This window comes from Pongo abelii, chromosome X (genome assembly GCF_028885655.2).
Source record: "Pongo abelii isolate AG06213 chromosome X, NHGRI_mPonAbe1-v2.0_pri, whole genome shotgun sequence".
Lineage (NCBI taxonomy): Eukaryota > Metazoa > Chordata > Mammalia > Primates > Hominidae > Pongo > Pongo abelii.
Genome location: NC_072008.2, coordinates 139722926 through 139748603, shown reverse-complemented (window position 1 = coordinate 139748603; position 25678 = coordinate 139722926). Strand labels below are relative to the sequence as shown.

The following is a 25678-nucleotide window of genomic DNA, read 5'->3' as shown; positions in this document are numbered from 1 at the left end:
AGGGACATTCTTGCCTCGTTCCTGATCTTAAGGGGAAAGCATGCAGTTTCTCATCATTAAGCATGATGCTAGCTGTAAAATTTTTTGTGGACGTTCTTTATCAGGTGAAGAAAGTTATCCTCTGTTTCTAGTTTGCTGAGAAATTTATCATGAATGATGTAGGATATTGGCAGGAAAAACAGCAAATGTTTTTCCTGCATTTACTGATATGATCATATGATTTTTCTTATTTGGGCTGTTGATGTGATGGATTACATTAACTGATTTTTTCCCTAGTTTTCTTTATTTTTTTATTTTATTTTAAGTTTCAGGATACATGTGAAGGATGTGTAGGTTTGTCATATAGGTACACGTGTGCCATGGTGATTTACTGTGCTTAGCAACCCATCACCTAGGTATTAAGCCCAGCATGCATTAGCTATTTTTCCTAATGTTCTCCCTCCCTCCCTGCCTCAACAAGCCCCAGTGTGTGTTGTTTACCCCCATGTGCCCATGTGTTCTCATTGTTCAATTCCCACTTACAAATGAGAACATGCGGTGTTAGGTTTTCTGTTCCTGCATTAATTTACTGAGGATAACAGCTTCCAGCTCCATTCATGTTACTGGAAAGGACATGATCTTGTTCATTTTTATGACTTCATAGTATTCCAAGATGTGTACATACCACATTTTCTTTATGCATTCTATCACTGATGGCCATTTGGGTTGATTCCATGTCTTTGCTCTTGTGAATAGTGCTGCAGTGAACATACACGTGCATGCGTCTTTATAATAGAATGATTCATATTCCTTTGGGTGTATACCAAGTAATAGGATTGCTGGGTCAAATAGTATTTCTGCCCCTAGGTCTTTGAGGAATCACCACACTGTTGTCCACAATGGTTGAACTAATTTACATTCCCACCAACAGTGTAAATGCCTTCCTGTTTCTCCATAGCCTCACCAGCAACTGTTGTTTCTTGACTTTTTAATAATTGCCATTCTCACTGGTGTGAGATGGTATCTCATTGTGGTTTTGATTTGCATTTCTCTAATGATCAGTAATCTTGAGCTATTTTTTCATATGTGTTTTGGCTGCATAAAAGTGTGCAAAGGACATAAACAGAAACTTCATGTGATATGACCAATTTTACCACAGATCCTGGCATGTACCTTGCAGTTACTTCATAAATATTACTTTTCTTTCTTCCGTTAAGGTACCTAAGCTTGAAAACAAGGACCATTTTTATTCTAACCCATTGTGAGGCATTTATACCAGGAACATAAAAAGTTCTTAAGTATTTGCCATTCTTACGGTGCTGGAAAAACTGCCTTGAAAAAAAATAACCTGCTTCTATAAGGACTGCCTTACCCTAAAGGGCTTGAAAGAAATTCCATGGTTCATTTATTCCTCTCTTCTTCCAAACGCAAGTACATTCTCCTTTTTTTAAACACCCAGCTTACTACTGAAAAGGCCCGTAAAAACACATTTCTTCCTGTCTGAGTCTGAATACAGGAACGTCAGTATCAAATACTAAAGACAGTCATTTTGCTACAGTGATAGGCTATATGTCCTGGGGGGTAGTAGAAGTTATTGAACCATTTAAAGAGAGGTAATAGCCTGATTGTACTCTTCACCATCAAACCACATCTGGAGAATTGTATCCCTTTTTGAACACCACAATTTAAGGAGGGCATTGACAACACTGGAGCATGTCCAAAGGGTGGTGACCAGAATGATAATGGGGCATCTAGATATCTAGAAACCTTGCTATATTAGGACATGTATTAACCCAAATTTATTAAATCTATTTGCCTGCACCACTTATTTTTCTTTATGTTGTAAAAAATTAGAATATTTTCTATTCAATGCCAAAATGTTCATGATAGCTCTGATTTTACATCGTTTGTTCAAATTTTTCCTGGATATAACCCTTGATTTCTTCCCAGGAAAGAGGCAGAGGGAAACCTCCCCTAGTTGAAGTGTACATTATTATCTGACCAAAACAATCAATGAGCTGAACTTCTTTGCAGTAATTCTAGCCCTTGATTTCATTTCATGAAATCTCAAGTTGCCAAGAAAAGCTGAACATTGCTTTTCGCCTAGTGTTGGTTTCTGTGAGCCTTTAGTTGACCAGTTATGGCTTGGTTTGTTGTCCTGTGATACAGAAGTAAGTGGGTTGGGCAAAGCCCAGAGACGTGCTAAGTGGATTCTGAGCTGTGGAAGTTGGAGCAGGGAGCACATATGAGCTTGAGGTTCAAAGTAAACCCCTAGCCCTTTTCCCCTGCAACATGCATTGTGATTATTCTTTCTGCAGAAGAGTTCATGATCTTTTATAATTTTCTTTTTCCATTGATTTAGGAGTGCTAGTAACAGAAACTTTTAAAAATGTTATGACAGTACAGTCAATGGAATCTTGCTGTTGTACATCTTGCACATTGGAGAATGAATGCACTGTACTTGAGATAAAGCTTGCCTTGTATAGAATTCATTTTAGGGATGCTTGGATGATTGAGATCTACAGGAGTGGCATATCCACAGCAGTCTTTTCCCTTCTCTTCATTCTGCACAAAGGCAAAGGTGAAAGGTGTGACTCTGCTTTGTTGGTCTTTGGGTTGCAATTTCTTCTAGTATGTTTCCATTTGAAGATGGGAAGCCAATGGGAAAATAATGAGTTTAAAATAGAACTTTACTTTCTGCAAAGGTTTTTGAGACTATGTGTATTGGCTGTAGGTCGAGGGCAGCAAGAGTGTAACTGTTATGGAAGACACTAGTTTGTGCTGATTGCTTCTACTTTCCTGTGTGATCATGGGAAAATGCTTTAACTCTACTTAGCCTCAATTTTGTTGCATATAAAATGGGAGTTGTAATACCAAACTTAAAAGATTATTGTAAAAAGTAGATGCCATAATATACTTGAGAATATTTTGTAAACTCTAAACCATATAGCTTGTGAATACTTCTGAGAGAAGGATGGTCTATCATTTATCTCCATCTACCCAGCACTTATGTGCCTTTAGCACCTAGCACAGAGCCTGATATATAACAAGTGATTGCTAGCTGAAATTAAAATGAATGAATAGTTTCAAATCTCCAAATTTCTGATGATTTTAACGAATTTGTTGACTGATCCTATGTATTGGGCTAGATAATCTCTTGGCCTCATCCAGCTTTTAGAAAACAAGGATTGAGACTAAAGTAAGCGTGTGGAGTTTGGAGAGTTGTTATAAGATAGAGCAACTTTCTAGGAATTGCTTAGTGTTCTAAACAAACAAACAAACAAACAAAAAACCAAATGAACATTCAACAACTTACAGAAAGGCAGATTTTTTTTCACCAGGGACACACAGCTGCAAAGTAGAAGTAATCAGTGCAAGCTAGTGTCCCTCAGAGACTGTTACACTCTCACTGCCCTCAGTACACATATACTCAAAAGCCTTTTGTAGGAAGTTAAGTTCTGTTTTAAACTCACTATTTTCTCAAGTGAGCTTGGAAGCCCAATAGAACTACACTGGCAGTTGTTCAACATTGCTGGGCATGTCATAAGCCCAAGGGAAGAATCTAGGGAGCATGTTCTACCCTGGGAGGGATCTGGGGCAGATGGTGGTAGCACAACCTAGAGCTCACTTCTGCCACAGATGACTGAAATGTTGGACTAAGTGATCCCAAGGAACTGTTGGAGTATGGTCTCTCTAGTAGTCTAAAAGTGGTAATAATTCGATTTTTCAAGGCTCATGAACTGGCATCATTTGGAGTACATCTGTCATGGACCTTTGCACTTTGGAAGGAAATGGAAGGAAGGACTAAGTTAATTTTAAGTGTCTCAGGAAACTTGGCTATTTTTGTTTTTAAACTCTGCCTTATTTCTTCAAAAGCCTATTGTGGTTGTTTTTCCTTCCCTCATATAAATGTAGAACTCTGATTATTTGAAATAATTTGGGTCTGGGATGTTTCAGTTTGGAGAAAATGAGATGGTGACATTACTACTTTCTCTTTCAAACCAATGACACTGATTGGGCTTTATGCAAAGGGGTTGGGGCAGCAGATGTAATCATGAATTTGTGGTCTCTGTAGAGTAGATAAGGCTTCCAAGCCATGTGGAAGCTGAACTTAGCAAGGAAGCTTAGTAGTTATCCCGCCGGATGTTCAGCTTGCAAATACCAGAGGTGTTGTTTTCAACACCAAATGATAGATAAGTACATGGATTGTTTTTCCACCCAGATACAAATGCATTGGATAAATTCCATTTCCAGTTCTGGCAATCTGTCAGAAAGCTCTCTTTAAAGTTATCAGGAGAAAATCTACCAAAATGATTAAATTCGTGGTAGCTTTTATTCTTGGCTAGGAACTTGCCTCCTCTCCAGGGCTAAACAGGCTTAAATTGTTGTGTGAGTTTATACAATGTATGGTTTGTTGTCAAATATTTATCTCTGTCTAAAAATGAAATGTCCTGAAATACAATTTCTTTTTAACTGAATAAATCAGTGTGAGAAAGAAATAACTTCTCATTTAGCCAATTTTTAATCAATATTTTCATGAAAGGCCGAAATGTTAACCGAATCTTGGCTTTTGTCATTTGAAATATAATTTGTGTGTTTAAGAATTTATGTGCACATCAGAATCTGGACTTCATGTTCAGAAAGGAAAATTGATTTATAGGAGCAAATGACTGCAAGAGTAGAGGCAATGCCAGAAATGAATGAGAGTCAATTATTCAACGCAAATGGGACCTTAATCACCACAGCAATAGAGAAGTCTCAAATTCATTTAGACCCTGGATTTTCATGCTTTAATTTGTACATATTTTTGTGTCTTTTTTTTTTTACAGAGGCCTTTGAAATTGTTGTTCGCCATGCCAAGAACTACACCAATGCCATGTTCAAGAACAACTACCCAAGCCTGACTCCACAAGCTTTTGAGTTTGTGGGTGAATTTTTCACAGATGTGTCTCTCTACATCTTGGGTTCTGACATCAATGTAGATGACATGGTCAATGAATTGTTTGACAGCCTGTTTCCAGTCATCTATACCCAGCTAATGAACCCAGGCCTGCCTGATTCAGCCTTGGACATCAATGAGTGCCTCCGAGGAGCAAGACGTGACCTGAAAGTATTTGGGAATTTCCCCAAGCTTATTATGACCCAGGTTTCCAAGTCACTGCAAGTCACTAGGATCTTCCTTCAGGCTCTGAATCTTGGAATTGAAGTGATCAACACAACCGATCACCTGAAGTTCAGTAAGGACTGTGGCCGAATGCTCACCAGAATGTGGTACTGCTCTTACTGCCAGGGACTGATGATGGTTAAACCCTGTGGTGGTTACTGCAATGTGGTCATGCAAGGCTGTATGGCAGGTGTGGTGGAGATTGACAAGTACTGGAGAGAATACATTCTGTCCCTTGAAGAACTTGTGAATGGCATGTACAGAATCTATGACATGGAAAACGTACTGCTTGGTCTCTTTTCAACAATCCACGATTCTATCCAGTATGTCCAGAAGAATGCAGGAAAGCTGACCACCACTGTGAGTACCAGTCTACTGTTGTCAGAAGATTTGGGCCTTATTGGGGTGAGGTGGCCAGTAGCAGGTGCTGATGGAGAGAAATGAGAACAAAATTGGAAGGGGGGGAAGGGGTGATGATGGACTGAATGACCTCACAGAGTTAGGCAGCATATTAAGACCACAGGCTATGGAATCGTAAAGCCTGGCTCCACCCACTTCCTTACCGTGAGACGTTGGGAAGTCATTTTATCTTTATGAGTTCATTTTTCTGATTCATGAAATAGAAATAAAAAGAATATCGTCTTCATAGGGAATGACATTTGTTAAAGCACTTAGCACGTATCTGGTACGTGGTAAGTCTTCTATAAATGTTGGCTATTATTAGCACTATTGTCAGTTATCATAATCCTCATTATTGATACACAATAGATGACAAGCCTGTGAAGTGGGAGCTATTATCTTCATTTTATAAATGAGGAAACTGAAGCTTAGTGAAATTGCAACTTGCCTAAGAGCACCCACCCAAAGTTAGTGGAAGAGCCATGCTTCAGAAATTGACCAGGTCTCCCTTTAATTTGGTTATCACCAATTTTTCTGATTCTAATTTCCTCTTGGTGTTTTCAATCATGTATATCACATTAGCATTTTGAGTAGTGACTTCAAACACAAAAGACCCAGCTAGAGTTCACTAATTAAACCTCACAAGCACATAAGCAAGGCAAACAATCCATGTTCTCCAGTGGTTTTGTTTATAGCCTTGATTATATCAGTCTAAGCCTGAGGAAATTTGTGATGGTGGAAGGGAAGTTCTGTGAGTGAGGCAGCAGTTTGCTTGGTTTCAGTCAGGTATTGTTAGTAACGGAATCACGGGAGACACCAACTTCCAATATATAGCAGAACATGTAGCCAAGAGTTGCCAGTCAGTTCCCTTAAGGTAGTATCTGATTCCTGAATGCTGCCAGCTTTGTAGAAGGAGGTGGCAGAATAGTATATTACACTACCATTGTTGAGCTTCCACTACATCTCAAGTGCTATGCTGGCTAGTTTACATAATATCATTTCATAGTAACCCATGAAATCAGTCCTAATAAACCTAAAAGCTGGGTTATGTTTTATTTTTCTGTTTTAGAAATATTCTATTTCTGCTTTCTGCTGATTATTTTTCACTGATATACAATACATGTACATATTTTCAGGGGACATGTGATAGTTTAATACATTCATATAATTTGTAAAGGTCAAATCAATATAATTGGGATATCCATCACCTAAATATTTGTCTTTATGCTAGAAACATTCAAATTCTTCTTTTCTAGCTACTTTGAAATATATGTGGCCAGGTGCTGTGGCTTATGCCTGTAATCCCAACACTTTGGGAGGCCTAGGCGGGAGGATTGTTTGAGGCTGGGAGTTCAAGACCGGTCTGGGCAACATACAGACCTCATCTCTACCAAAATATAAATAAATAAATACATACATACATACATACATACATACAAAAAATTAGCCAGGTGTGGTGGCATGCTACTGGGGAGACTGAAGTGGGAGGATCAACGCTACGGTGAGCCATGATCACGCCACTGCACCCCAGCCTGGGCGAAAGAGTGAGACCCTGTCTCAAAAGAAAAAAAAAAAAAGAGAGAGAGAGAGAAAGAAATATATGATAGATTACTATACACTATAGACACTCTACTGATCTATCAAACACTGAGTCTTATTTCTTCCTCAAAGCTAGTTAAGTCAGAGGAGCTGGGATTCAAACCCAGACTTTGTTGGCTTGGTTGATACACACCCTTAGCGTGTATACAGCACAACTGCTGTGCAGTCTGAACCATTGCTTATCCAAAATGTGGAGGGTGGATTAGGCTATTTCAGCTTGTCTTTAAACTCCAGGGGTAATTAGTTTCTTTGGTGAATTAAACTAGGAAAGAGGACAAAAATGATGCAACCCTCAGCATGGCTACTTATGGAGTTGCTGTAATTGCCCCATTCACAATGTTAGTCATTTAAAACACATTTCCTGTGAAAATATTTTATAGTAAAATGAACAAAAATGTCCTATCTAATTACGGTGTTCTTCAGTGGCTAATTATTCCCTTGACTGCTTCACAATTCGAGGCCAGATTCTGGGGCCTTCTGCAAAAGTAAATTTTACAAAACTAGAAAAAGTAAATGCATTCATATGTTCATTCACCTAATACTGATTGAGAGCCCACTGTGTGTAAGACACGAAGAAAGCATGCCAGGGGCGTGGAAATGCTTTCAGTAAGAGGAAAATAAAGAGACAACATTAAAGACAGGGTGTAGGAGTGTTTAAAGGTTGCCTCTGATATCTCTGATATTGGTCATTTCACAGCAACACAATTGATCTCGAAAACAAGTATCCTCCTGTGGTGCTTTTATTTATTTATTTATTTATTTATTTATTTATTTATTTTTGAGACAGAGTCTCGCTCTGTCGCCCAGGCTGGAGTGCAGTGGCGTAATCTCGGCTCACTGCAACCTCCGCCTCCTACTTCTAAGCGATTCTCCTGCCTCAGCCTCCCGAGAAGCTGGGATTACAGGCGCACGCCACCATGCCTGGCTAATTCTATATTTTTAGTAGAGACGGGATTTCACCACATTGGCCACGCTAGTCTCGAACTCCTGACCTCAGGTGATCCACCCACCTAGGCCGCCCAAAGTGCTGGGATTACAGGCATGAGCCACTACGCCTGGCCATGTGGTGCTTTTAAACACATGAAATAATGAGATGAGGAACTTGTAAAGAATTAAGTGCACTGTTTTGATCAGGCACTAGACATGAAGGTTCATTTAGGAAACATTTATTAAACATCTGCTTTGTGTATGGCACTTTGCTAGGTGCTGGATATTCAAAACTACCCAAGACATAGTTCTTAAGTCTTGAAAAGGTCACAGTTTAGTTGGTAGACAGACGTGTAACTGAATACATTTCACCATAGTGAACATTTCACCATAATGTGAATGTTGAAAGGGCTGTGAGAGATTAGCTAGTCCAATCCCATTGATTTACAAAGGAAGAAATAAAGTTCAGGGAGGCTTACCCAAAGTTATATAATTAATGGAGGAGCCAGAAGTAGAATCCAAGGTCTTCTGCTGCTACAATCTAATACTTTCTCCATCATACCAGTCTGTCCCCGCTTAGACCCCTCTAGACTTTTACTCTAAGAGCTCCACTAGGATTTTGCAAACACAAAGTGAACCTAAATTGGATAGCAATTTCTGGCGGCCAATCCTGCTACATTTTAGGTGCATGCACATGCATGCAGGGGGAGTGCATTTCATGTCATTATCATTCAGGAAGAAAGGCTTTGGCTGTCAAGAGGTGCTCAGTGATGCAGGCCCTTTCTGTTTTGGCCATTAAGGGCCTGATTGCTCCCAGCTCCCAGCTGGTTATGAGAGTGTGAATTCTGCCATCCCCAGGGAATGCCTGAACTAAACCAGAAAACATATGTAAACTCTGCCTTGTTCATGTTTTATGATCACCAACTCTAAGTAATATGTACCAAATGGTGGGGGTAGGGCAATCACTGGCCAGGTGTGATCCAACCCATACTCAGTACGGGTCAAAAAGGGACTGGGCGTATATGAGGGCGAGGGGAAGTCGGAGCTGCAGAACTCTATTCACATTAACAAACCCACAGAATGCCCCAAAGCAAAAGCTGGTTTAAAACTAAAGCTTTAATGAGATTCTCCAGTAGCACCCTTACCTTCCTGTTGCGATAAAATGTAAAACCCTGCCATTCAGTCCTGCTTGAGGTTCAGTTGTGGTGAGAGACTTCTTTAAAAATATCCTCTTCCTGAGCTCTGCTGGGATATCCTTTCAAGCTGGCTTTAAGCCATGACATAAGGTCTGCCACACAGAGACTTTGCCTAGTTGTTTTTGTGCCTGTCATCTACCCAGATTATGAAGATTGTTTTGGTCTTCTAAGTGAGTGTGGTACTGTTCGTTTTTTTAAGTGTGGCTTGTTGGTGCTTTAGTTTTCTCTAGCATAGTTCTCAATACTTCAGACTACCAAGTGAAGGCAGGCAGAAAAATACTGGGGTGTTGTCGCTGGCAGCACCACTGGAGGTGGTAAAGGATCCTGTTCTCAAACTCGGCTCATCATCACAATCGCCTGGGTTACTTGTTAGACACATTCCTGGAGTCCACCCCTGCAGAGATTCTAATACCAAAGGTGTGTGAAGAGATTAGATGATTTTGTTTCGTTTTGTTCTCTTTTGTTTTTTGAGACAGGGTCTCACTCTGTCACCCAGGCTGGAGTGCAGTGGCTTGATCTTGGCTCACTGCAACCTCCGCCTCCTGGGCCCAGGCGATTCTCATGCCTCTGCCTCCCGAGTAGCTAGGATTACAGGCGTGTGCCATAACACCTGGCTAATTTTTTGTATCTTTTGTAGAGACGGGGTTTCGCTATGTTGGCCAGGCTGGTTTCGAACTCCTGGCCTCAAGCAATCCACCTGCCTCAGCCTCCCAAAGTGCTAGGATTACAGGTATGAGCCACCGTGCCCAAATTATTTTTTATTTAAGAAATGTCCCAGTTGATTCTGATGCTCCCTTGGGAGCAAATCCAGCCACCTCATTTGGAAGGTAAAGAAAATAAGCCCCAGAGGTTGGAAGTGAATGGCCTAAGTTCCACAGGCAATTAGTGGCAAAGCTAGGACCTTGAATTCTTCATCTATAAAATGGGGTTGAGATATGGCGATTAAATGCAATGTTAGGTTCAGGAACATGGCAAGTATTCACTAAGGCCCAGTCCAGTACTCTTTCTTACTACAGTGATCTAAGTGCCAAATGAAAAATGAGTTTTTCTTAAACTTATTTTTAGGTGCCAAGATATCTTAATGTTGTTTTAGTCTAAACGAAGTAAATAAAAATAGTAAGTGTGTGAGAATGTATGTGTGTGAATACATGTGTGGGGGGGAAGAGAGATGGAGGGAGGGGGAAAGAGAAGATTTGTGCTGAAAAGTCCAAGAAAGTATTAATGATGAGACTATAAATAGATCTGTTTTGCAAACTGAGATAAATATCTATACAAACTAGGATAAATATCTTGGCCCCAAGTGAGAATTGAATAGATCTTTAACAGTATTTGGGTGAAAGTATCACTATTAAATTTATCAGTGCATTATTGAATTCCACATCTTATACCTTAAAGCAACTACAAATATGTACCATTTTGCAATACATATATTTTCAGTGTTGTTACGCCCAAACTGCTGAATGCCACAGCTTCTTTTTGAAATATAACTGTTTTTATCCTGAAAACCATTTTGATTGCTGTTACTACCATATACCTATGTGTGGACTATATGCATAGCCATTGCCCATTTCATGTATAATTCATCCATTTACTAAATGATTAATAATTAGCATGTTGGATGTTTATCCCTCTCCTGGAAACGTTCCCAAAACTTTCTGTAATTTTGTTTACTTCCTTTAATCCCCAAAGTAACTACTCACATGTCTTCACATGGCGGTTTGCACTTTTATTTTTCCACTTGTACACACATACATACTTTCTTTATTGATTCATCTCAGCATTTCCCAGAGTTAGTGCTTCCTCTCCCACAATTTCATTACCTTGGCTTGTTCTGTGCTTCCTTGAATATTGTGTAGAATTGCAACCTTTTCTACCACCATTACTTCTCCCTTTCTTTTTTTGTTGTGATATTCGTTTTAGCACTATCTGAAATAGGATTCGTTGCAGGAAGCATTTATTGAGCATCTAATAATGGAAGCACTATGATAGCCACTGGGGATCAGAGGGAGTAGCTGGAAAGATGCACATGACTCTGTTGTGTTGCCCTCAGCAGTCACTTGGCTAGTAGGTGGCAGAACTAGTATTCAAAGCTGAACCTGTCTGACTCCAAAGCTCATGCTCTTAACCATTACTCTATATTGCTCTCTCAAGTAGTTTCATTCTCTTCGGCAGAATCTTTATTCCCCAAACACAGACTAAGTAGGTTTTTATTATATTATTTAATATCCTGTATTACTCCCTACTGTTTTTCCAGCTGCACAATCAGTTTTTGAATTCATTCTCCCTCCTTGGAGACTTTTGCTCTAGTATTTCCCAATGAAGTACTAAAAGGCATGAGATTTACATCTTCCTAACGCTTAAAGGAACAGAGTAGTTTCATGGAAAAGAAGGAATGTTTGTGCAGGTGATGGAAGGTCCAGTCACACAGTCAGATGACTTGGCCTAGAATCTATGTGAGCAATGCCGGTGGTGAGAAAGAGGTTCTCTTCCACTTGCGAAGTTGGAAATCTGCCGATTGGACCAACAGATAGTTTTTAATGCATCTGCCTTTGATTCTGGACAGTAGAAGAACATCAGATCTCCAGTATGGAGTGTCCTTGGTATTTAATAATAGTAACATTGCCTACTGAGAACCTAATGTATCCAAATACATCCATTTCCTTTGCTAGGATTTCTGAAGTCAGTATTTATTTTTGTGTGCCAGGAAGCTCTGGGGAAGATTCTCTGTTGATCCTCAATAATAATTAACTCCATCAAACTCTTATATTTTGCTGTCAGTGTGAGTGACTGTAACTCATCAGAATTTCCAAGATTAGCCTTACCTTCCTCTCCACTGTTGAAGGCTGAAGTTATTTCTCAGGTGTCAGAATGTCAGTGTTTTTCTCCTCATGCTATCACTTTGGACTTTCATTTTTCAGTCTCAGATAGAGATACCTTGTCTGAATTCATACAAGCTGTTTTCAGTACCAAGTGATTTGAAAGTGATGAAAAGAAGTAAACGGCTCACTACCTAATTAGTGTCTGCAGGTCAGCATCTAGAACAACAATGGTAAGCAACTTTACTTACACGAGGTTTATTTCTGGAAAGACAAAAACTGTTTACAGGCTGCCATCATTTTTTCATTCACAATCAAAATAGCTTCGGTGATTTCCATGGAGAAAATATATAGTTTTAAAACACACATTACCTATTTATTGCAAGAATACAAATGAAAAAATTGGCACCATGTTTTAGGCAATAAATGTTAACTATGGTAGGTTTCAAGAAGTGGTTACATAAGGGGAGCTTTTTTTTTTAATGTTTCATCCTGAAATTATACATATATTACAGGTCATATTAAGAAATTAGATGGGTTCTTCATAAATCTAGAATTGCTTGCCCTTGCCTTGGCATAACTGCCAGTTGCTTATATGTTCTGAATTTTTAGAGAGAAATTTTATATCCTTTCTGTGGTCAGTGGACTGATGTGGCAGGAACACATCCTCAAAAGCTGTGAAAGGTCTGAGATTTTTACCCTGATTGCAAGCAAACAAGTTAGCCTGCTGTAGTTTCATCGATGTTAGTTAATGACATAAGACTCCTGAGTCAGAGATGAAGGACAGTTTATTGCTTACAGCAATAGCAGCAGCCAGAGTATTAGCATTTGTGCCAGATCCCTGAGTCCCAATTCCCACAGGGTAAGGCAAAGAGAGCTGAATGACTCCTGTACACGTAGTGAGTTGTATTATAGAAGAGAAACTTTGAACTTAGGGAACTCAAATCTTTTATAATAGATGGTAAGCCCACCTGCTGTTTACTCTAAAGGGAAATATCATCTCTATCTTCCAAGGCTGTTGGCTATACAAAGATACTTGAAAAGGATAGTCTGGAACAAAGGGGTAGTCAGTTCGTCTGTTCCTAAGACATGCCAAAGCACAAGAGATCCATGGAGAATTGTCTTCCAACACATGGTCCCCCACCCTTGGATGGCTCCAAGAACCTTTCAAGTTCTCAATGCTTTTGGAGGATCTGGCAAGGAAATTAGAAGTTAGTAAAAGACAATTAGCTCAACCCTGACTGATTGGCCGAAAAGCAGGCCCGTGTGCCACCTGTTGGAGGGTAGCAGAAGGCATATCCAAATACTGAGAACAGTGGCAGTTTTCTCAGCTCTTCAGAGAATACTTTAAAAAGAAAGTATCAAAGAGGCACCTGTTTGTTGCTTCTCATTAGCAGTAAATTCTGCTACTGTGGGCCTCCAGCGACTCCACTGCTCTCTTTCAGTCTCTAAGCTGTCATTTCCTTTCTTGCTCTGTTCAGGCTATAGGGTTGGGAGTTTTGTGTTGCTAAGTGACTTGGCTGAATTAAGTTTTCTCTTTTATTGCACTTCTAGGGTGAAGCATTGTGATGACCACAGAGTGGTAAGCACATGCTTATCCATGCCTGCTGGCAGTGACAGAGGACGGATTCGTCCTCAGAGTATATTCAGAAAGGTCAGAAAGCCAGGGATATTTGCCCAAGTAGGCAGAAGTCCAAGAAGATCTCACCATGGCCTGATATTCTGAGTACTCCTGTGGTCCTGAGACAACAGTGAGGGAGCCAACAATGCCTTTTTTTAAAAAACTTTAAGTTCTGGGATACACGTGCAGAACATGCAGGTTTGTTACATAGGTATACGTGTGCCATGGTGGTTTGCTGCACCCATCAACCTGTCATCTACATTAGGTATTTCTCCTAATGCTATCCCTCCCCAACCCCCCACTCCCCGACAGGCCCCAGTGTGTGATGTTCCCCTCCCTGTGTCCATGTGTTCTCATTGTTCAACTCCTACTTATGAATGAGAACATACGGTGTTTGGTTTTCTGTTCCTGTGTTAGTTTGCTGACAATGATGGTTTCCAGCTTCGTCCATGTCCCTGCAAAGGACATGAACTCATCCTTTTTTATGGCTGCATAGTATTACATGGTGTATATGTGCCACATTTTCTTTATCCAGTCAACATTGATGGGCATTTGGGTTGGTTCCAAGTCTTTGCTATTGTGAACAGTGCTGCAATAAACATACATGTGCATGTGTCTTTATAGTAGAATGATTTATAATCCTTTGGGTATATGCCCAGTAACGGGATTGCTGGGTCAAATGGTATTTCTGGTTCTAGATCCTTGAGGAATCGCCACACTGTCTTCCATGATGGTTGAACTAATTTACACTCCCACCAACGGTGTAAAAGCGTTCCTATTTCTCCACAACCTCTCCAGCATCTGTTGTTTCCTGACTTTTAAATGATCGCCATTCTAACTGACGTGAGATGGTATCTCATTGTGGTTTTGATTTGCAGTTCTTTAATGACCACTGATGATGAGCTTTTTCTCATATGTTTGTTGGCCGCATAAATATCTTCTTTTGAGAAATGTCTGTTCATATGCTTTGCCCACTTTTTGATGGGTTATTTGTTTTTTTCTTGTAAATTTGTTTAAGTTCCTTGTAGATTCTGGATATTAGCACTTTGTCAGGTGGATAGATTGCAAAAATTTTCTCCCATTCTATAGGTTGCCTGTTCACTCTGATGATAGTTTCTTTTGCTGTGCAGAAGCTCTTTAGTTTAATTAGGTCCCATATGTCAATTTTGTCTTTTGTTGTCATTGCTTTTGGTGTTTTAGTCATGAAGTCTTTGCCCATGCCTATGTCCTGAATGGTATTGCCTAGGTTTTCTTCTAGGATTTTTATGGTTTTAGGTTTTACATTTAAGTCTTTAATCTACCTTGAGTTAATTTTTGTATAAGGTGTAAGGAAGGGATCCAGTTTCAGTTTTCTACATATGGCTAGCCAGCTTTCCCAACACCATTTATTAAATAGGGAATCCTTTCCCCATTGCTTGTTGTTGTCAGGTTTGTCAAAGATCAGATGGTTGTAGATGTGTGGCGTTATTTCTGAGGCCTCTGTTCTGTTCCATTGGTCTGTATATCTGTTTTGGCATCACACTGCCTGACTTCAAAATATACTACAAGGCTACAGTAACCACAATGCCTTTTTAAAAAGATGTCAAGTGGCTAGGGAATCAGAGTACAGTGAAAGTAGCCTCCTACCTTGTGGGGGCAGAAAAGCCCCTGGATACTTGCTCCCTTCATTAGAAAAGCTGAAATGCCACACAAAACAGAGTCATATACACTGTGATTTCCCTATGATTCAATTTCCCCCACTTGGAGCAAGGTTCCTCTTGGCGAGTGTAGTTCTGCATTATCCACTCACAATGACACCACAAGTAACCTTGGCTCACTGACCTCTTATGCCCATGCATTTTGCTGTCTTGCTCAGGTATCTGGCAGAAAAATGTTTTCTAACTTGACTGTTTCTTAAAAGGACCATTCCTCCTGCCCCTACCTTAAAAATGGAAAACATATTTGAATATCACAGAAGCATTTTTTAATGAAGTTGCACTGTCCTATAGTAATTTCCTCAAGGGAGGGGGCAATTTTAATACTTGCTGTAATAAAGAATTTTACAAAAGGCAAAGATAAGGGAATTCTGAGCAGATGTCTTCCAGCATGTTGCAGCCTTTGGAAGATAAAATACAAATTTCATCATTACCAGCAGCCACAATTTTCTGAGTGCTGAGTGCTGAGCACTGTTCTAGGTCTTACAGTTTACCTTTCCCTTCCTTGTCGGGGGGACTGTTAATGGGGTAAAACAAATAGCCTTTGTTTTGGTGAAATTACAGATTTCTTAATGTCCTTTTAAAATGCCCCTTTGGGAAGTACATAATCCAGCAAGGCTGCTTTCTTATTTCATATGGGGGGTGAGGGGGGAGGGTTGTTGCTGCCTCCTTATTACCCAATTCAAATTCATTCTGAAGAATATTCAGAAAATGAATTAATTTTTCCCTTTTTCATTCCACTCAGAATGCCTCAAACAGATAAAGTAGGAAGCAGAGTCATTATATTTGGGTGCTGTCTATTATCATTTACTGACTGAGAGTCTATCTAAGCTTTTCTGCTTTTTGCAGATAATTAATTTTGTTCCTAAATGTAGGGAAGAGTGATTGTAATCAGTGTGTTTGTACTTTCAGCCACAAATAGAGCCCATCAAAGATATGCAGTACAAATAAACCTCATAAAATATGCAGCCCAAGTACTGCTCAAAGTTAATGTTCTTTTTTTTCCAAAGAAAAAATTTTATACACATTATATGATTTTTAAAAGTCATTCTTGGTATTTTCATATAGTTAATAGATGGGCCCCTCTTTTTCAAACTCAAACCTATGCTGTGAATTATTTTTTATCATTAAATCTCATGTAGTGGAGCTGAAGGAGACTGATTTGGCTTAGAAATCATCTCAGCAACATATACACGTTACTGAATTCTGGGTGTGGGTTTCTCTTATGCTTCCAGAAAATAATGAATCATCAGATCTAAGTTACAGGCTCAGTTTCATGGATGAAACCCCACACTAAGAGCATGGTGTTTGTGAATGAGTTCCTCTGAACTCTTTTGGAAAGCTTTTGCCCTTCTATCCCAGCTGCCTGTCCCCAACCTCTGGCCAATGCCTACACTAAGCCCATCCCTTTTCCTTCTGCTTCAGATTTGTACCTTGCTCTGTTCTATTCATTCAAACTCTGTACTTTATTTAGAGTAGTGATGTGTGATTATGGTTTGGTCATCACAGGAAGCCCATTTCTGCTTCTATTAGTTCTCTAATGCATTCCTTCTCATGAGAAGCAAACTTCGTTAGCAAAGTTATCGCTAGAAAACTCTTAAAAAGGATTATCAGAAAATGTAGATCTCAGTCACTGTGCTGCAGTTGTAGGGAGAAATATTTAAGTGTATGTGGGACCTTATGAAATTACCTGCTATACATTGTAAGTTATAAAGAACATTCATTGAGAGTTTTGATACAGCATCTTTGCCTTGTGCTGCCACAGGCAAGTGGCTGCGAAAAGCAACTTCTTAGTGTCTGTTCCTTAATCTATACAACGAGGAAGATGATGACAAGAGTGATTATTTAGTAAGCACTTGCTATGTGCCTCACACAATTCTAAGCTCTTTACATGGATCAACTCATTTAATGTTTACAATACTAATGAGACGGGGATTATCATTACCATTTTCCTAGTTAAAGAACTGAGACAGAGACTTGGAAGCAGGTGCCAGCAAAAAGGCAGCTTCAGCTAATTGCTCTCTACTGCAGCAACTTTTGAGGTGCATCTCTTGCCCAGGGCCAGACCCAGTCTTAGAATATATGGGCGTGGCTTGGCCTTGTGTGCAGATGGATATAAGCTGACTCAGTTGTCTGGAATGAGGCAGGATGGGGAGCCAGAAGTTATTAAGGGTCTTTCATTCTTGCCTACTCTTTCAGTTACTATTCATCCTGTTTTCTACGTGTGGCCTTGAGAATTGCATGGAAACTTCCAATGGGCTTAGCTTTTCTTCCCTGCTTTTCTTCATATTTGTATTAATTGATCTTAATTAAAGTTTTCTTTCTTTTTTTTTTGGCTTAAACAACAGAAATTTATTTTCCCACAAATCCGGGGGTTAAAAGTCGAAGATCAAGGTTCTGGCAGATTCAGTCTCTGGCAAGGGCTTTCTTCTTGGCTTGCAGATGGCTGCCATCTCATTCTGTCTTAACATGGCTTTCCCTTGGTGCATGTGCACCCTGTGGGGAAAGAGGAGGACATAGAGAGAGACAGAGAGAGAGAGCATAACCTCTCTGGTATCACTTCTTATGAAGACACTAATCCTATTTGATCAGGGCCCCACACTTATTCAGAGATGAGGCCTCTTATGAAGTGATTAAGATTAAATGAACTAACTAAATTTTTCTAAATTTGCTTGGAGCTCAGTCCTCCCCCAGAATCAGGGCCTATTTCATTTACCCTTTTTAAAAAAAAAAAAAAAAAAAAAAAAAAAAACAAAAAAAAACCCCACACATTCATTCTTGATGAGCTTTTTGAAAAAATACTTTAAAAAGTATTTTAAAAAGTATTTTAAAGTATTTTAAAAGTATTTAAAAAATACTTTAAAAGATATAGGGCATCTACATTTTCTCTCTTTCAGATCAGAAATCCAAAGAATTGTGAAATACCTAGCTCTGTGTCTTTCTTATTCTGTTTTAAACCCTGTAATGATCTCTTTCCATACATGGAAGGGGTTCCCTGTTAACTAAGTTTCTGATTTACTCAACTGCTCATTCCTCTTAACAAATTATTAATGCAAAATGAATGAGTTTCTTGACTGTAGCAACCTGCTAGCATATTTTTTTAAAAAATTGTGAACCCTTTACATAATCTTTGAACGGTTTCTTCACAAGTTTTCTAAATATAAAGTATTCTAGACAAAAAAGCAGGGAACTAAACTAATGTCCTTACTCTGATTAAAAATAAAGCAATAATTGTGACAAATTGGTATAATCAGACTTGACAGATAGAAGCTATAGAATTCATGTTAGATTTCTATCAGTCTGAAAAGGATATTAACAATTCCCAGATCATAGAGAGTGAAAGAATACACACTGGTGGAAACATTTTCCTCACACATCTGTGTTTATCAAGTTTTAAAGTCTGTTTCCTCCCCTACCATTTCTCCTGAATCTGTAATACATTGATTTAAAAACAATTAATGCATGACTCAAACTGCTCTGCTCTGAAATGTCCCATTCAGAATTGTCTCAGTTCTGGTTAGCATCGACCGAAAACTCTATGAGATACCAGGAATAATAAATTACAACAAACATTCATTTTTAATGGCACCATAGAGATTTTTAAGAGCAAACCGTTCTAGATGGAAAGCTGAGTCAATACCCTGCACAGGAATGGATCGGCTTGGCATTGCAAGGAGCAGAGGAAGAAAAAGTTGTGTGATGCAGTGAAAAGAACATGGGCTTCAGGAGTTAAAATGTGACTTTCTCTCTCTGTCTTTTTTAATGTATTGAGACAAAGTCTCACTCTGCAGCCCAGGCTGGAGTGTAGTGGCGCCGTCTCGGCTCACTGCAACCTCTTCCTCCTGGGCTCAAGTGATCCTCCCACCTCACCCCTTGCCCCACGCCATAAGTGGGACTACAGGTGTGCACCACCATGCCTGGCTAATTTTTTTTTTTTTTTTTAGTAGAGATAGGGTCTTGCTATGTTGCCCAGGCTGGTCTCGAACTCCTGGGCTCAAGTGATCCTCCCACCTCAGCCTCCCAAAGTGCTGGGATTACAGGTATGAGCCACTGCATCTGGCCAGACTGTGAATTTCTATTCAGCCGTTCTTTTTCTTAGTGACCTGAACATGTAGTATAATCTCTGAGCCTTGATTGCTTCAACTATAGAATGGGGATAAAAATACCAGCCTCGCAGAACTACTATGAAAATTTGTAACAATGCCTACCACATTGCAGCACTATAAAATCTGACATGTAACATGATCTATTTAATCTGCTGTGAGGCAAAATAGCCTTTTCTTCCTAGGCCTTCTCTCACATGGAGGCACTCATCTTTGGGGTACTCTCATTAGTAGCACCATCGTTGATAAATATTTACCTGACTCCTGCGACAAAGGCCCTATGTCAGGAGCTGCCAACACAAATACACTAATATCCCCATGTCCACAGAAAGATACGTTCCAAGACATCCAGTGGATGCCTGACTCCCAGTGGATGCCTGAAACCACAGATAGTTCCAAACCCTATATACCCTGTGGGGTTTTTTTCCCTATACATACATACCTGTGATCAAGCTTATTATAAATTAGGCACACTAAGAGAGTAATGACAATAACTAATGATGATAAATAGGACAACTCCACCCTTTCCTACTGAAGTTCCTGCTAGTCTTGGCATTCAGAAATTGCTGTGTCTCTGAACAAGTTTATTAAGCATGTATGGCTGTAGTCCTCTGCTTCTATTTGCCCAACCTTTGCCACTAATAACCAGGAGAATCAATCATATCCCCCAGATGTTCGGATAGATTGATTCACAGCCAAGCAGACCAAGTCGAACACACAAGTTTTGTAACTACTCACAGTGGTCTTCACAGAAGACTCATGAATAAAGGGCAGTGTGATATATCTGGATTCCCTATGGGGATTTTTAGCATTCATCTTCTTTTGCTTGGATTTAGTGCTGAAATCCCTGGGAATAGAGGGAAGACTCAAGCTGTGTTTATGGCTCCTTTGTTTTGGAGTGTGAATTGTGCAGTATAATGCTAAATTGCCTTTGCTGGGTACCACTGTTAAATGATGATTAAATTTAGGTTGGGTATAAAAATGAATAGATGTCTATTACAAATCTTTGGGATAATTTAATGATATCTCCTTGTTTTAGATATTTTCCTTTTATTGGGTCCTTAAATTTACTTGTCTGTTCTTATCTATCCTGCCTACTGAGTCTTTTCTCTTTTATAATGAATTACAACTACCTTTCTGATTCTTGGGACTACGGGTTATCACTGTTTCTTTGATGGAAGGAAAGGGAGAAAGCAATGACAGTGGGAGTGAAGGGAGTTTAACAGGAGTACAAGGAAGATGAAAGGTGAATCAGAGGCCTGGTACAATGGCTCACGCCTGTAATCCCAGCACTTTGGGAGGCTGAGGCAGGAGGATCCCTTGAGCCCAGGAGTTTGAGACCAGTGGCAACATAGCGAGACCTTGTCTCTACAAATAACAACAAAAAATAGCTGGTGTTCTGGTGCATGCCTGTGGTCCCAGCTACTCGGGAGCCTGAGGTGGGAGGATTGCTTGAGCCTGGGAGGTTGAGACTGCAGTGAACTGTGATCACACCACTGTACTCCAGCCTGGGCAACAGAGGGAGACCCTGTCGGAAAAAAACAAAAAGTGAATCAGATCATTTTGAAAATGATTTTTTTTCCAGACATATGTCTTCTGCAGTATTTACTTAATATTATCATTGCCCCACTCATGCTGCCACAATACAAATGTCACAAATTCTAGATTTTAAAAATATAGAAAAACATTATGTCTCAACTATGATATATTTGCCATTTTCTTAAATCAAACAGCAGTTTTAGTACACGTAATGGGTATTTAATTTTTCTCTTCAATCAATAAATCAGGCTAAAGGGGTGTGGAGTTCATCCTTGGGAGAGTGAGGAGCCCTTGAGACCATATGGAATGTGGATCTCCATGTACAAAATCAGAAGTATAAGAAAGAGTGCTCTTTTATTTATGTTTTTGCCCTTCTTTTTTCATTTGTTTGCTAATAGGCTTTCTTTTTTACAGTGCTTTCAGGTTTATAGCAAAATTGAGCAGAAATTACAGAGCGTTCGTTTATACCTCTTACCTCCTCCACACACACACCCTCCCTCACTAGCAACATCCCTCACCAGAGTGGTACATTTGTTACAATGGATGGACCTACATTGACACATCATTATCACCCAACGCCTGTCATTTACATTAGGTTTCACTCTTGGTGTGGTACATTATTTGGGTTCTGACAAATGTATAATGGCATGTATCCACCATTCTAGTATCATGCAGAATTGGTTCACTGTTATAAAAATGTTCTGTGCTTCACCTGTTCATCCCTCCCTCTCCACTAACCTCTGATAACCACCGACCTTTTTACTGTCTCCATGCTTTTGCCTTTTCCAGAATGTCACATAGTTGGAATTATACTATTTTCACATTAGCTTCTTTCACTTAGTAATATGCTTTTAAGTTTACTCCATGTCTTTTTGTGGCTAGATAGTTCATCTCTTTTTAGTGTTGAAAAATATTTCTTTGTCTGGAGCATCTTTTACTTTTATATTATTTGAATTTCAAGTCCAAATCATTATTCCCATTGCATTAGTGGTAAATTATACCTCATTACTTCTTTTTAAAAACAGCTTTATTGAGATATAATTCATATAGAATACAATTCATCAATTCAGCTATTTCAAATGTGCAGTTCATTGGTTTTTAGTATATTCATGGAGCTGTGCAACCATTACCATAATCAATGTTAGAAGATTTCTATCACCCCAAAAGGAACTTAGTACCAGTTAGCTATTACTCCTCTATTACTCTCCATCTCCCCTGTCCTCCATACCTGGCAAAAACTAATCTGGCTTTCTGTCTCTATAGATTAGTCTGTTCTGAACATTTTACATAAATGCAATCATAAAATATATGGCCTTTTGCATCTGCCTCTTTCAGTTAGCATGTTTTCAAGGTTCAGTCACATTGTAGCATGGATCACTACATTACTTTTTACGGATGAATAATATTCCATTGTATGTATATACCACATTTTCTTTGTCTATTATCAGTTGATGGACATTTGGGTTTCTTCCACTTCTTGGTTATTATGAATAGTGTTGCTATGAACATTTGTGCACAGATCTTTGTGTGGATGTATGTTTCATCTCTCTTGGGAATACACCTAGCAGTAGAATCATGGGTCATATGGTAACTCTATATTTACCTTTTTGAAGAACTGCCAAAGTGTTTTCCAGTGAAGCTGAGCCATTTTACTTTCCCACCAACAATGTGAGGGTTCCAATTTCTCCACATCCACACCAACAATTGTTATTATCTACCTTTTTCTATTACAGCCATCATAGTGGATTTTAAGTGGTATCTCATTGTGGTTTTAATTTGAATTTCCCTTATGATTAATGATGTTGAGTGATTTTCATGTGCTTATTGGCCAGATCTTTTTTGGTAAAATGTCTATTGAAATCTTAAATTTTAAACTGGGCTATTTGTCATTTCATTGTTCAATTGTAAGGATTATTTACATATTCTGGATACTAGACCCTTATCACATACATGATTTACTTTTTTTTTTTTTTTTTTTTTTGAAACAGGGTCTCACTCTGTCATGCAGGCTAGAATGCAGTGGTGTGATCACATCTCACTGCAGCCTCAAACTCCTGGGCTCAAGCAGTCCTCCCACCTCAGTCTCCCAAGTAGCTGGGACTACAGGCATGCACCACCACACCAGGCTAATTTTTGTACTTTTTGTGGCAATGAGGTTTCACCATGTTGCCCAGGCTGGTCTTAAACTCATGGACTCAAGCGATCCACCCCCCTCAGCCTCCCAAAGTGTTGGGATTACAGGCGTGAGCCACTGCCCCCAGCCTATTATTATTTTCTCCTATATTCTGGGATGTCTTTTCACTTTCCTAATAATGTCTGTTTAACTCAAAAATTATGATTTTGATGAAGTTCAATTTATGTATTTCTTTATGTGTCATATCTAAGAAATCACTGCCTAATCCAAGGGCATAAAGATTTATACCTATGATTTCTTCTAAGAATTTTATAGAATCAGCCCTTAAATATAGGTTTATGATTCATTTGAGCTAATTTTTGTATATGGTATGAGGTAGTGGCACAACTTCATTCTTCTGTATGTGGATATCCTTTTGTCCCAAGTTCCATTTGTTAAAAAGACTGTTCTTTCCCCCATGAATTGTCTTGGCAGTATCATCAAAATTCAATTGACCATAAATGTATGTAGGTTTTTTTTGACTCTCAATTCTATTTTATTGATCTCTATGTCTATCATTATGCCAGTGCCACACTGCTTTGAATACTTTGTAGCAAGTTCTGAAAATGGGAAGTGTGAGTTCTCCAACTTTGCTCTTCTTTTCAAGATTGTTTTGGCTATTTGGGGCCCCCTGCAATTCCATATGAATTTTATGAGCAACTTGTCAATTTATGCAAAGAAGTCAGCTGAGATTTTGATAGCGATTGTGTTAAATCTGTAGATAATTTAGGAGGTATTGCCATCTTGACATTAAGTCTTCTAATATATTAATGTCTTTTCACTTATTTATATCTTTAATTTCTTTCAATGATGTTTTGTAGTTTTCAGTATAAAAGCCTTGCACTTCTTTTGCTAAATTTATTCCTAAATATTATCATCTTCAAGTTATTGTAAATGGAATTGTTTTCTTAATTTCATTTTGGGTTATTTATTGGTAGAGTGCATAAATTATTTTTGCATACTGATCTTGTACCCACTAGCATTGCTGAACTTGTTTATTAGTTTTAATTGTGTGTGTGTGTGTGTGTGTGTGTGTGTAAGTGAGTGAGAGAGAGAGAGAGAGAGAGAGATTGTCAGTCTTTGGTGTTTTCTATACACAGGATAACATTTTCTGCAAATACAGATGCATATACAGTTTCATTTCTACCTTTCTGACCTGTATGCCTTTTCTTTCTTTTTCCTTCCTTCCCTTCTTTCTTCCTTCCTTCTCTCGTTTTTTTTTCTTTCCTTTTCCTTTCCTCATTGCTCTGGCTTGAACCTCCAGTACAATGTCAAATAGGAATAGCAACAATGGATATCCCTGTCTTTTTCCTGATTTTAGGTGAAAAGCCTCAGTCTTTTCCCATTAAGTATAGTATTAGCTGTGACTTTTTTATAAATACTCTTTTTCAAGTTGAGGAAGTTCCTTTGTATTCCCAGTTTGTTGATTGTTTTTATTATCATCAAAGCATGTTGGATTTTATTAAATCCCTATTTAGAAACTGATGAGATAATCATGGGACTGTATCCTTTATTCTATTGATATGATATATTACATTGATTACCAGATGTTAAACCAACCTTGCATTTCTGGGATAAATCTAGCCTGGTCATGGTATATGATGCTGTTTATATTTTGCTGGATTCAATTTGCTGGGATTTTGTTGAAGATTTTTATATCTGTCCTTATGAGAAATATTGGTCTATAGTTTGCTTGTGATTTTTGTCTGCTTTTGGTATCAGGGTAATACTGGCTTCATAGAATGACTTGGGTTGTATTCCTTCCTCTTCTAAAGATCTTCTATTTGGAAGAGTTTCAGAAGGATTGGTATTAACTGTTCTTTAAATGTTTTGTAGAATTTGCCAGTAAGGCCATCTGATCCTATGCTTTTTTTTGTGGAAAGTTTTAAAAGTATTAACTAAAACTCTTTGTTATAGGATTATTCTAATTTTTATTTCTTCCTGAGTCAGTTTTGATAGTTTTTAAAAATCATTTTGGAATTTGTACATTTCACATCTGCTATCTAATTTGTTGGCATACAGTTTTTTTTTAAGTATTCTCTTGTAATTCTTTTTATGTACATAAGGACAGTAGTAATGTCCCCCTCTTTCATTCCTGATTATAGTAATTTGAGTATTTTCTCTTTTTTTGTTGGTCAGTCTAGCTAAAGGTTTATCAAACCTGTTGATCTATTCATAGAACCAACTTTTGATTTTGTCAATGTTTCTCTATTGTTTTTCTATTCTAGATTTCACTGATTTTCACTCTAATTTGTTATTTTCTTCCTACTGCTTGATTTATGTTTACTGTGCTCTTCTTTCTAGTGTCTTCAGGCAACAATTTAGATTTTAAAAAATTTTTATTTCAATAGCTTTTGGGGTGCAAGTAGTTTTTTGTTACATGGATGAAATATATAGTGGTGAATTCTGAGATTGTAGTCCATGAATCACCAGAGTAGTGTATATTGTACCTAATGTGTAGTTTTCTT

At 38.7% G+C, this 25678-nt stretch overlaps 1 protein-coding gene across 1 annotated transcript in view; it reads left to right on the top strand.

The window, feature by feature from the left end:
* GPC3 (glypican 3) overlaps positions 1-25678 on the top strand; it is a 459357-nt gene that overhangs the window by 233301 nt on the left and 200378 nt on the right. Inside the window, exon 3 of the mRNA XM_024240565.3 lies at positions 4809-5503. Within this exon, the coding sequence (XP_024096333.2) occupies positions 4809-5503 (695 nt within the window). The remainder of the gene's footprint in view (positions 1-4808; positions 5504-25678) is intronic.